General features: G+C 42.2%; 1 protein-coding gene across 2 annotated transcripts in view; it reads right to left on the bottom strand.

Annotated features, from left to right (window-relative positions):
* The window catches only part of TUT4 (terminal uridylyl transferase 4), a 105,278-nt gene that overhangs the window by 27,239 nt on the left and 64,075 nt on the right, over window positions 1–13,964 (bottom strand). For both annotated transcript variants that reach the window (XM_073593525.1, XM_073593526.1), the window contains exons 11-15: window positions 10,952–11,158; window positions 9,391–9,565; window positions 7,662–8,305; window positions 4,441–4,591; window positions 3,398–3,484 (exon numbers count right to left, since the gene is read on the bottom strand). In XM_073593525.1, the coding sequence (XP_073449626.1) occupies window positions 3,398–3,484; window positions 4,441–4,591; window positions 7,662–8,305; window positions 9,391–9,565; window positions 10,952–11,158 (1,264 nt within the window). The remainder of the gene's footprint in view (window positions 1–3,397; window positions 3,485–4,440; window positions 4,592–7,661; window positions 8,306–9,390; window positions 9,566–10,951; window positions 11,159–13,964) is intronic.

Below are 13,964 nucleotides of genomic sequence, written 5' to 3'. Positions count from 1 at the left end.
TGACAAGTCAGTTTACTTCTTTTACAATATCTGCTGCTGTCTATAATGGTGCAATACTTTTACCTTTCTGTAGCCCTGAGATTATTCTGGGTACTGGTCCCAACAAGGACAGAGCTGCAAGCAGAGCAAGTACCTACCCGGATCAGTGGCTTTACCTTTACGCAGACCCCACCCAACACTGCAGCTTTGTCCCTGCACCAATACCCAGAGGAAGACAGTGTTACAGGAAGGTGGAAAATGCACTATTAATTTTAATAAGTTCAATTTAGACAACAGAAGAAATGTATATAATTATACTTAATATGAGGGTTTAGAACTGTTTAAAAAGCACATACAGATCTTGATATAGAGATGCAATATAATAAAATAATTTAATGGCAGGTTATTGACAAAGCTGAATAATGTTTAAAATTATGGCACAAAAATCTACCCTCATTACTTTCAAAGTTTTTGGTGTGTTTTTTGTTTGGTTTAACATTTAACAACCAGTGTCCTACAGAAAGCAAACAAACCATCAAGTATGAAACCACATCAAAAATACGTTGCAAAAACACACCAAAAAACACATGAAGCAGCACATGCACAGGTGTGAACCTAGCCTTAAAGTGGATGTAAACCCCATTTTTTTTTTTAATTAAGGCTTGCACCTAGTACAGTATAGGATTTCATGTCATCTGTGCCCAGTCTTGCCACAAAGAGTTAATCCAGTTCTGAGCAATCCTCTTATCTTTTTTCAGTGAGATAAAAATGGACAGAGGACAGACAGAGAGATAGGAGTCTGTTTCTCCCCCTTGCTGTGAGTGACAGGTGATTTACACATCTCATGCAGGAGCCTGAGAGAGGCATTCTGTGTACTTCAGATCCCCTTCCTCCTTTCTTCTCCAGCTCTCCCAGGATTGGCTGCTCCACACCTCAGCATGAATGGGCATGCTGAAGTTATGTGGTGACATTTCTGGGTTTTGACTGGATGCCAGTGATCATAGCAGAAGTTCAGTGTAAGGAAAACATAGGAGAAAATGCATGTTGACAAGGGGAGTGTCTACTGACATCACAACTCCACCAACCGAGCTCCGGACAATAGACCCACCCACAGAATCTGCAGTTTTTCAGGTCTCATAACAGACAGAGGGGAGACATTTGACAGGTAAAGATACATGCAGGAGGCATGTATATCCTAATAGATAACCACTATGGCAGTAGTTTAGAAAGGATGAGAGTGGGTTTACATCCACTTTAAGCTCTACAAGTCTGGTTTCCGGCTCCTCTCTACTATGTTTTCTGGGATGTAGAGCCTTAGCAGATGTCCCTTGGTGAGCTGTTACTGCAGAGAAGTGAACAACCTCATTTCTACTGTCATAGGACTCACTAATGTCTGCAACCCTGTAATCTGTCTTTTTGTGGTGTTATAAGGTGTACTTTTGTTTAAATATGCCAAGATCCTGTTACAGATCTTGTACTTTTACACTAAAAAGCTAAATTCTGCTTATTTCACTTTCCTACAGTGGCGGAATGGACCTGTCTGATTAACTCTGTCCTCACTCTTCATTAACCCATTTATGAGTTGAAAAGCAAGCTATTAATATCTGGACCCTTTTGCCAACTGGCCTAAATTGATTAATGATAGTCTTCGTTTGTACAAGATTAAGCCCTGTACACACAGGCCAAATGTCAAAAGACATTGGCCAGTTCAAAAAAAAAAAAAAAAAAAAAGAACGTCCGACATTCGGCCCATGTGTATGCCACCCTGTCCGACAGAAGGCTGGCTTCTGTCGGGCAAGCATACTGGAAAACCAACAGCCGACCGACTTCAATGATGGAGAGCGTCGATTGAGGTGTTCTGGCGGGGAGCACAGCAGGGGAGATCGCTATACTAACTTTGCATAGTTAGTACAGCGGCTCCGTCTGGAGCTGAGTTTTTTTTTTTTGTTCAACCCAGCTTGAACTCAGAAAGAAGCCTGCTTTCTTTGATAAAATTTGGGGTAAATGGGTGTCTAGCCCAATTACACTGGCATTTCTTTATCCAGGATATTAGTATTCGCTTTGTGAGGTTTTATTCTGCACTGTAGCACTATTTCTTCCCTGTTTTGCAGCATCTTGTGTTGTTTTCTTTTTAGCTTTATTGATATTGATGTGTGGTTTTGTACAATTTTCTTTTTTTTTTTTACAAACTCAATAAAAACATATCTTAACCACTTCAGCCCCGGAAGAATTTACCCCCTTCCTAACCAGAGCACTTTTTGCGATTCGGCATGGCGTCGCTTTAACTGACAATTGCACGGTCGTGCGACCTTGTACCCAAACAAAATTGATGTCCTTTTTTTCCCACAAATAGAGCTTTCTTTTGGTGGTATTTGATCGCCTCTGCAGTTTTTATTTTTTGCACTATAAACAAAAACAGATCGTCAATTTTGAAAAAAACGCATTATTTTTTACTTTTTTCTATAATAAATATCCCCCAAAAATATATAAAAAAACTATTTTTTCTTTCAGTTTAGGCCGATATGTATTCTTCTACATATTTTTGGTAAAAAAAAAAAAAAAAAATCACAATAAGCGTATATTAATTGGTTTGTGCAAAAGTTATAGCGTCTACAAAATAGGGGCTATAATTATAGCATTTTTATTTATTTATTTTTCTAGTAATGGTGGCGAGTACAGAATCACAGTATATATAAAATAATATGCAAAGTTGTTGGAGGGAAGCTTCAGAATGACAAAGATGTTTTTATTACAAATTATGTGAGCAGACTGCAGTTCCTTTTTAATTTTTGACTAAATTTCTACTTTAATCTTAAGACAAAAACACTACTGTTATATCAGGCCCTTTTTAGGCCAGGCCATGATCACATTAAAGGTTGCAGAGAAATCGTGTCATCTCCTACATATTGTTATTGGAGGTTTCTGACTTCCAGAAAGCTGGATTTATCACAATTATATTGGGGCAGCACAATTTTATCACTAAGCTTCTTAATGGCAGCAACAGTTGGGTGGAATGGAGTTCGGACACGGAAATCTGACACCTTAACCCAGCCATGTTTAGAGCGGTCAGCCTTAAAATGTTGCAGTCCAAGGGAATGAACAACAAGGCCTTTTTATATCCTATGCTTTCCTATTCATAGTCTGCGCCCGAGTTCTACCATGCACAAATGGGATGGTCGGGATGGGCTCAGGCATGTTCGGATCGTAGTCCCAACCCACCTGAGCAATCCCACCAGAAAGCCCTCATTGCACACCGTCAATCATAGGCAGTGAGATATTTCCTGGCCCATATCGGCACATACACACGCAGCCTATGATTGGCGGTGTCCAGTGACAGCTTCCTGGCGGGATTGCTCAGGTGGGTTGGGACTACGATCCAAACATGCCTGAGCCCATCCCTAATCAAAACCATACTCACCATTGAATTCTTTGCGGATGAACCTTTCCAGGTAAATAAGGATCTGCTCCCGATTATGCTGCTCAACAGGACTCGGAGACAGTTCATCTACAAGAAATAATAGAGCAGAGGCAAAAATTCAACACTGCAACTTAAGCATCTTTCGCTTGCGTTCCAAATTAAGTTACAACTTGTACCCTATTTTAAAATGGAGAACTTTTACCAAAGAGAAGATACTCCAAGATGCCTGCCCATGCTTTGATTTCACTGTGTTGTGCATTACTTTAATTAACTTCCCCGCTAAGCCTGCTAGCCAATACTTCACTGTCCAATCACAGTTCCCCTACTGGCCACTGAGGCAGTTTCACTTGACGGTGGGATGGCAATTAGCAAAGATCGAGCTAGCCATACAGGTTTTGTTTTCTCTTATTCAGTTTGTGGGTTAAATTAGAGAAAATGAGTTAATTCCCCCATCCACACTATACAGCATGGATGGAGAAATCTCCAATACTGGCTGTTGTATTGAGGCACCTGTAGCACCGACAGGGCCACTAATGACTTGAATTAAATGTTTGGATGTGAGGTCAGCAGCCCCAGCATACTCAGAGCTGTCACTCAAGTCACATTCTATATTATCCCCCTTTACTCCCCCTAGCAGCTACATTACCCTCTTCTACTGACAGTAAAAAAAAAAAAAAATTGCATTTTTCTGCTTTAAAATTTAGTACAGGTTAACTGAATGCTACCAAACTACAACAGCACTTTATGTCTAGAAAATGTTTTACCTATACAAGTTGTTATAAATATTTCCGGTAGCATGATTTACTCTGGGTGCCATATAGGTATAGGTTACAGAACGCTGGACTGCTATGACCATCATCTTCGAAATTCAGCACCTACATTCAGTATATTGTGCAATCTATCTTAGGGCAGAGACTGGCATGACATATCGGAATAATCACCCTATTCTAGGGACACTTGAATTAACATTTCTATAATATTCTGTCATCTCTACCTTATGGTTGAACTAGAGCCCAGTAAGGCTGTAACAAACAGCACCCTACCATAGCACCTCTTGCAGACTCTGTCCAGTATGTCCCGGAATATGGGGTTCATAGGGGGAAGGGGCTTCAGATCGATCTTTTTGAAATCTTCAGGACAGTCATCCTTGGAGTGTCCATCACGTTTGCAGATGCTGCAGACTATGGTGGGAGGCTATGAAGATAGAAAGGCCTTGTTTAAAAATTATCTGTAACATTTGCAATATCTTATCAGTCAGGCTAATTTAATTTCTTTATTTTAGGCCTCATGCACACGAGACGCTGGTGCAAACTCTGCTGAACACGTTTTTAAAAGCTGAAACTGGCATTTAGAAACGCCCGTTTTGCCGCGTTTAGCTGCGTTTTACCGCGTTTGTGTCTAGAAGCGTCTGCAGAGCAGAGAATGACATTTTCCGACCTGACTTTGCACACCAAATTTGGGGTTCCTAGCACCAAGTGGCCCCAAGATATGGGGCCCCAAATTCAGGTCGGAAAATGTCATTCTCTGCTGCAGAAAAGTGCTTGACATTTTCCGACCCGAATTTGGGGCCCCATATCTCGGAACCCTAAATTTGGTGTGCAAACACAGTGGACCTAGCACTACAACATATCCATATTTGGAGTTCCTAGCACCACGTGGCCCTGAAGTCGGGTCGCAAAATGTCAAGCACTTTTCTGCAGCAGAGAATGACATTTTGTGACCCGATTTTGGGGCCCTATATCTCAGGGCCACTTGGTGCTAGGAACCCCAAATTTGGATATGTTATTGCGCTAGGTCCACTGTGTTTGCACATCAAATTTGGGGTTCCTAGCACTAAGTGGCCCCAAGATATGGGTTGCAAAGTCGGGTTGCAAAATGTTCCTTTAAAAACACTTAACGCAAACGCGGCTAAACGCGGGTACCGGCGTTTAGCCGCGTTTGGCGTCTGAAACGTGGAAAACGTTTGCGTCTGAACCCATTTTTTTGCTTCTGGAAAAACGAGGTTAAACGCAACTGCCTAAAAACACCAAAAAACGAGACTGTGTACATGGACACATAGGATAACATTGAATGGGTTCAGGGGCAGTTGAAAAAAGTGTCCAACTGCCCCTGAACGCGCGTTTAACAGCGTCTCGTGTGCATGAGGCCTTAGAACCACATTAGTAGACTTATATCTCTTTTACCAAAGCCACCTTCTTACTGCTACAAAAACTTTAAAGCTGAACTCCAAGGAAAGGATATAAATATTCCCCTGAGTGGGGGTCCCCCCCCCTGTACTGTGGTAAATGCTTGTTTTTGCCTAGGGTACCAGTTCAGAGCACATTTACTGATCTTATCCCTCGTTCTCCCAGGCTACTCATTCTTTACAACTGCTCCCAAACAACTTCTCTCTGGTGCACTGGCTGGTGATTTGTAGCGATTGCATTATCATATACATTGCAGGACCACCAGTCCAGCACTGGAAATAAAGATGCCGAGGTCCCGACCACAAGCCTGAGTGTCAGAGAGAGAAGATATATGCCGGTTGTCAGGAGAGTAAAGGATGAGATAAGTGCGTTTTACTGGTAATGGTAAAGAAAGTGTTTGACCCTTCCAGTGCAAGAGGAGCCCCACTGCAAGGGTAGTTCTTTCATTTTTTTCATTCACAACTAGGCTTTTAAAACTGAATTTCTAGAATTTTAAAACAGACTCTTTATATATTATAACTGTGAAAGCTAAAATATTTTAGAATATAAAACACCCCCCTCTTCTCATCCCCGTAATGTAAGGGGAGCTACCCTCTAAGGTCCAAGTCACAGGGGAGGGACTCAGGCAGAGCTGACACCACTTTTTGAAATTTCAGTGCAGCAGAGGCAGTGTTGTCAGCTGTGTACAGGAAGTTAGTAGCTCACTTGATTTCTGTCAGGAAATGGGTAATTTTCTGCTGATTTGTACCAAATATAGGCTCTATTTTTGCTCAGACATGCACTTGAGTACAGTATTCGATAAAGCTTCTCACCAAATTCTGCCTCAGATGAGGTCTTCTGCAGTCCATGGTGGGACTGCTAAATTAACAAAAGGAATTTTACATGCATCTGTGCTGCACTGCAGTGTTTTGGGTTTGATGTCCCAGCAGTTAGATTTTACAAACAGAGACCTTGATTCCTGTACATGTAGGGAAGATTAAAGGAGAAATATGACCAAAAGTTATTTTTGTTGGACTTCTCCTGTAGGTCACAGGAATGCAGTTCATTCTGCACTCCTGTGATCCATTTTCAGCTGACAGCGGGATAAACTTAGCTGACGGGTGACGCCACTTAGCCGGTCCGGATGCCCGGACCGGCAACCTAGCTCAGCCTCTCAGCGATCCATTCAGAGCCTGAGCCAGCCGCTTCCACCCCTCCACAGCCCAGCGCTCCAGTGCTGGAAGGGCAGGGCAGAGAGTGGTGGCCAACAGTCACCGCTCTCTGCTCAGAGCAGAGCGCAGAACTGAGCGATCAGCAATGTTTAATTGGTCAGTTCTCACTACACTGCCGACGGGGGACAGATGTAGCAGCGGCGCTTTGCCGGCGGTTCAGGGGTGCTGCCCATTGATTTCAATGGGCAGGGGCGCTTTGGGACCGCTCCTACAGCGCTGCAAAGAAGCTGCTTGCAGGACTTTTTGTGACGCCCTTCCAGCACAGTGCCCCGGTGTGAAAACACTCAGGCTTTCACTAGGATTGCAGCTGGGGCTTTTTTCAGGTGCTATTTTTAGCGCTAAAGCACCTGAAAAATGCCTCCAGTGTGAAAGGGGTCTAAGTGATCATCCAGTTTTATACAACAGTACCCCAGGAGCCCCTTAACCAAAGGTGCTCTGATATGTTAATCTCAGCATAGCAGTAGGGCCAACCATCACATTGAAAGGGCAATATGAAGTCACAGATGGTGGTGGTGGGGGGGGACGCTAGATGAAGTTAAGAATTGCAACTGATAACCCCAGGTTTCGATGCTCCTGGGGTATACTACAACAAAGCTGGTGTACTTGATTTGTCTGCGTTTGCACCTGCAATTTTTTAAAGGTGGTGACGGTGTCGCTTTAATGCAACATGCGTCAAACACACTGCAATGGACCCAACTGCTGTGAATGGGCTCTTAGCCTGGAGAAAAGGGACCAAAACAGACAAACAGCATTTGGTTAGTGCAATGCTACATACAATAATGAGTCAATTAACTCTATCAGCTGCTGTGATTAAACAACTTGTCCATAATGGTTAGCTTGTGAAAAGTAGCACCCTTTTACTCTTACCTTCCCAGAAGTCAATATAAGCTTATCAAAAACATAATACAGCTCATCCTCACTAAGGCTTCCTTCATTCTTCATGTCATGGTGCGAGGTAGCAGAGGTGCAGCTGTCAGAGCAGGATTTGTCCAGAGAACAGACTGCTTCTGACGCACAAGTTACTTCAGTAGTATCATGTAAATCCTCAATAGTTGTAGAATTTTGTCCATTACAGTTTTTGCTCCCTTTAACCTCCAAGAGTGCAGATGTCTGATCTGTCTCTGAAAAAGGAAGTATATCTAGTTCACAAGAATCTGGAGAAGAGGTAGAATGAACTGCCTCTTCGCCATCTATACACAGTCTTTGTATGGCCTCAGCGACCTTGTCTAATTCGCACCCCTCTGTCTCTGACCCTCCAATGCAGCTTTCTGCTGCCTCTTCATCCTGGTCTATGCCCATTTCCCCTTCGGGGAGGTTGCCGTTAGCAACTTGATCTCCGGGTGTAGATATCTCCTGGCTGGTGTTCTTTTCATCATCCACTTTGGACTTGTTCTCTTTGCTTTGTGGACAGGCAAAATATCTGTAAGCTCCTCGGAACCTCTCTAGAATATACTCGTACACCATCTGGCTGTTAAGGCTCCTTGCAACATTCCTCTTCAGTGCAAAAGGATCTGGGAAAAAAAAAAAAAATTAAAGGGTCAGCCCACCCAACGTGATTCAGTTATAGGAGGAGACCGCTGGACTCTGACACCTGTTGGTTTACTATATCTCTCTGTCCTATGTACAGGATATACTGTTAAATAAAGAAAGCTGCGCTATTTTTCTAAAAGGACCAAGCTGCAACTCAAGGCGTTGTACGACGCCAAACAGAAATAGAAAAAAGATGAAGCTGCGCTAAGAATTCATGGTAAAGAACAAACCAATGAAATTGGGCCAATGCGTTTACCAATAGCAAACGGTAAAAGCAGGATATACTGTGTATGAAGAGAAAATATAATTTCCTGTACCATATAAGAAAATACACTAAAATGTTCTATCATGGCAAGTTACTTTAGTCCTGGCATGTTTAAAGTTAACCTGCCTATTTTTAAATAAAATGTGTGACCTACCAGGAGCCAAGAACAAGGTGATCTGTACTTATAGTATATAAAACAAAAAAAAAAAGTGCATATCCAGGGAGCATTAAGGCTGTACAATTAACCCAGACTCCTAAAGTAAATCCAGATAAACCCTGCTACCTGAAGGTAAGGCCCATCTACCCTCCAAAATTCAACTATTTAATGAAAACATCTGGTGACCAATACGGACAATTCCACTGAATTAAAGGGACGGCTTACCCTTGTGGGCAGGGTCTATCCCCAAAAATGGGGAAATTGGCCTCTCTAGTAATAAAGTGGCAAACAGGTAGCTTTAAGCTAATTTGCAAAGATGATAAAGCCCATTTAGACTATGCTGATGGCAAAGGTTTCCCTTAGTAAATTCCCCTTGATTATAACTAACTTTTTTAAATTGTGTACATGCAGAACCTTGAAAACAAGATTCAGGGTTCAATAGTCAGAATCCATCTCTTGATTAGTTTTCCAACTTGCTAGATCAGTTTCTTGTCAGTTAAGACAGGCATTTGGAAAGTAGTGTAATGGTGAAGGGTTCTGCCAATTCAATTGGAAAATTAGCAATGTACCAAAGAATGATTTACTCCTGTTTCCAAAGATATATTCATTACAGTAACAGAATAGCTGCACTATTTAAATCTTACCTTCGATGGCTAGTCGTCTCTTTGGCCAATTCTTGGTCTCTCTACTTAGAAGACCTTGTACTCGCACACTAATCACATACTCTTCAATTGCAAACTCCAGCGTGTAAAATCTCAGCAATTCCAGCCATAGCTGCCCAAGGGATACATCATGGGGCTGCTCAAGCACCAAGCGGCACTGTAAACAGAAGATCAGGTTGCTGTAAGGTTATATGAACAGAATCTTTAATACCTTAAAAAGTTAAACTAATCATTTACTAGGAGCTCCAAGACGCTATATTATTCATATAGTGACATCCAATTAAATTCCAAGCACGGCATATTTTTTCCATAATTACATTGGTCCAGCCTGGACGTAAATATGTAAATACATCGTACCTGACCAATGACCCTGGAAGCTGAAAATCCCTGAAGTAAATACTGCTACTCTAGAGATCGCAACTTGTTTCCAGTTTACGTGCTGAGTAGCTGGCCTGATGTATCGTGAATACAGGAGGTCAGCCGTTCAGCACAGGCTCCATTCAGAGAATGGTTTGCATTTTCTGAATGAATGCAATGTGTTCTCTGATTGGATGAGGTGGAAAGTGTGACATCACCGCCTCACCGCTCCACCTCGTCCAATCAGAGAATGCTTTGCGTTCATTTTAAAAAAAGTCTTCTTGAACACAAACTTAAACTTAAAACCACAATGTCCTACCACCTAGGGTACTATGGTAAAATGGAGATCTCAATTCCTGTGCAAAGGGGTAAAGCCCACAAAGAGAGAAACAATTCCTTTCTGCTTAGTGTTTTCTTTATCTTAGGCACAATGCTTGAACAGTATGCTGTGTCCATCGGCGTGGTATGGGAAATGCCTTCTTTAAAGCCAAAGTAAAGACCCATAAATAGATATGCACTATATTCATAGCTTTATCTCCCTTCTCCAGTTACACCAGGGTATTTAATCTTGACTTTGCAGTCTAATAAGCACGAGAAAAGCCCTGATGTGGTCAGCAATTCACACAGACCTGATCACACATGCCTCCTCCCTTTCTCTACAATACCAGTCTGTGTAAAGACAGTTTAATGCGTGCTGCTGTTACTCAGCTCTGCCAGCATAGGCCACTTCCGTTTAAGGGCAGGAAGCAGCAGTTTCCCGAAGAAGAAAGGTTATTTTAAAACATTTCCAAACAAAAATCAGTCAGAAATCATAAAAATGCAGGGCTATGTGTCTACAAAAAGATACAAATATGTGAGATGTCAATTAGGTTACAACTGTTTATGGCACAGAATTTTAAACAAAAGTTATTTTGGTCCCAATCAGCATAGCCCAAGCCTAAATTGCTTTTTTTGGATGTTTTTTATAGACTTCTATTAAACAGTGTAGAGCAGATGGAGGGAAAGTACTGAAGGAGGTGGAGGACAAGTTCTAAAGAGGACACAAATCTGATGTACTGGGGGTATGATTTGCAAAGCAGGTATCCCAGATGTCATGTTAACCCAACAGACACACTTACATAGGATAACATAATTTACAATAGCATCCTTACGTAAATTCTCTTTTCCTAGAAGTCAAGGGACTCACCTTTCCCATCTTCCCTTTGTTTTTCCTGCTCTCTGCTTCTGATGCAGCTGCTCTCCTGTGGTTTTGCTCAGTTCTACCCCTCCCATCCATTCCTGAAGAGTTCTTGTTATCATTGCTGGCTGGCCGGTATTCCCATTCCACATATACGTCTTCAGAAATGCCCTTTAGATGGTAATCGTCCAACCTCTTAGATTCAAAGCCTTGTATCTATTGCCCAAGAGGGTATTAAATAAAATAAAAAAAAAAAATATTATACAGCTGTGCAAATGACACATTAAACAGCACAGAATTAAAGCTAAAGCACAAAATAATTTTCTAGAGCCATTTATAAATAGAACCCATTAACCATTTTGATTTGCTTTGTGGCACTGGGAGCTAAACTACAATGTAATCCAGTTGATCTACTAAAGCAGACACTCAAAATATTTAAAAAAAAAAATAATTTTAATGAACAGGTTCATCAATATAGGTTATACAGAGGCAGGGTTGTTGTTAAAAATCATGGGGCCCCAATACAGCCTACCTGACAGCCCCCGGATGAAAGTGACTGAGGACATAGATCTATCAGTCCCTTTCTCTACACAGATGAATGAATAGGAAGCGCTCTGAGGCTTCCTGCTCATTCACAAACTGAAGTATAGTGTGCAGAGTTTACTATGCTGCAGTTATGAATGGACACAGGAGTGATTGGTACCGATCGCTCACTGTGTTCATTTGGGAAAAGAAGGTGCCAGTAAAGGACCCTGCCGGCGAGAGAAGAATACTGGCAGCGCTGCAGGGGAAAAGGGGTACACAGGGGGGCCCAGACAGCAGATGGAAGGGGCGCATGTGCTAGAACCAATCCCCTTTGCAGTGCAGCCGGAGAGAGGGAGAGGAGGAGAAGCTGGCAGGGCTGCAATGGGAGACAGAAGAGGATCGGTGTCTGCAATAAGACAGTAAAGTGGCCCTCCCGCTCAGTAGGCGCCTGGGCCCCCTTTTGAATTGATGGGGCATGGGTCCAGTACAGGAGGGCTGGCTGTACTGCCTTATCAGCAGCCCTGTACAGAGGCAAGAGAGACATTGGAATGAAACAAATACATACATGCATTGATAAGTAAAGAATGCATTATTTTTTTTTTTTATACAGAAATATTACGAATTGTACATTGAAACAAATACCTTTCAATAAAAGCAAGATACTTCAGCTATTTTGTTTCAGTCATTATTGTTCAGGGAGGGCATAACATGCATACAAGTGCTATTTTGTAGACGGTATCAAGGACAGAAACATCATGAAAAAGTCTGATGTTCATAGAAATGAATACTACTGACCCACTCTCCCAGGATTTTATCAAACTTAGCAGACACCCCCAGGCATAAGTTATCCTGTAAAGGGGCAACTTTAACTGGTCATTTCCAGGCTTAATTGCCTATGGAGTCAGTGGATGTCCAATTTAACAATATAATTTCCCTTGCTTATAAGGGGAGTAAATGTAGAAAAAAAAAATTGTTGGAAGTGCTAAAATCCAGGTCACAAAAGATACCAAAAAGGCACCATTCTAGACCTATATGTTGGGTTGCTACAATTCTGTGAATTAAATTCAGTGATATGTGACCAGAAGGGTCTGATTTTGTCATGGCATATACCAAAAGTAAAAAATCTCCATCCGTTTTTTGGCATTTACGACAGAAAGACTCAGAATAAATTTAATGTGGTTGTCCTGCTTAGGTTTGCCATTGCATTACAACGGCTGACCTATGAAGCACAACTGTACCTACACATGCTTAAAGTGGTTGGAAAGGCAGAAGGTTTTCTATCCAAATGCATTCTACGCGTTAAGATAAAAAACCTTCTGTGTGCAGCACCCCCTCTCAGCCCCCCTAATACTTACCTGAGCCCCATCTCGTTACAGCAACGTCCACAAGTGCCTCGGCCGTACGGGACTCTGCCTCCTGATTGGCTGAGACACAACAGTGGCGCCACTGGCTCCCACTGTTGTCAATCAAACTTAGTCAGTGAGGAGAGAGAGGGGATGGAGCTGAACCGCGGCTCCATGTCTGAATGGATACATGGAGCTCAGCTCGGGTGCCCCCATAGCAAGCTGCCTGCTTTGCGGGCACTTAACAGGAGGGAGGGGACAGGAGCTCCAGCCAGGGACCCAAGAAGAGGAGGATTGGGGCTGCTCTGTGCAAAACCACTACACAGAGCAGGTAAATAGAACATGTTTGTTATTTTAATAGAAAAAAACCCCCAAGACTTTACAATCACTTTAAGACTTAAAGAAACCGATACTCATAAATACTGTTTTTAAATTGAAAGGTTTCTTAATTGTTATTGATTTTTCATTAGGTGGTCAGTTTAGATGTAAACAGAACCAGATCAGAGTTTCTTGGACTTTATATTGAGTATCCTATTAGCTTCTTACTATTATGACTTGAATTTCTGGGCTCAAAAAACATATTTGAATCACTATCCTGACAATGTCCTTATAGCACATGCCACATACTGCTGAAAAGTAACATACAGAAGCCCCCCACCCCCCAGTCCCACATCCTACCTTTAGCATGCCTGAAGAGCCTAAGCAAAAACTGACTTTTTGTACATTGGTATTTGCATAGGACTAGGCAACTCCCCTTACCTACAGTGCTTGGTTGGGCCTGGTGATAGGATGTGCAAGCACTAAGTGTTGGATTGGACAGGGCATTCACAAAATTTGCTGCAGCAATCCATAGGGGAGGCAGACACAGTAATGACAAGAAGTGGACCTAGAGAGTGTCTGCTATACAGATGTGGGCTTACATTGCCTTTTTTCAGCATTTAATAGGTGTAGTTTAAAGAAGAGCTCCAGCCCAAAATATTACATTGTTCTGGTAGCAAATTCACAAAGACTAAACCCCGTGCATTTCTATTTGCATGCAGTCTCGCCATCTGTTGACTACAGCAGTAAAGGGCTGCAAGAGACGAAAGGGAAACCCCAAAAGGAAATTTGCAGAGGCTGTAACTATATTAATATTAGTCTGTAGGGGCTGATGC

Source organism: Aquarana catesbeiana, linkage group LG07 (assembly GCF_042186555.1).
Source record: "Aquarana catesbeiana isolate 2022-GZ linkage group LG07, ASM4218655v1, whole genome shotgun sequence".
Classification (NCBI taxonomy): domain Eukaryota; kingdom Metazoa; phylum Chordata; class Amphibia; order Anura; family Ranidae; genus Aquarana; species Aquarana catesbeiana.
This window is presented reverse-complemented; position numbering and strand designations above follow the sequence as displayed.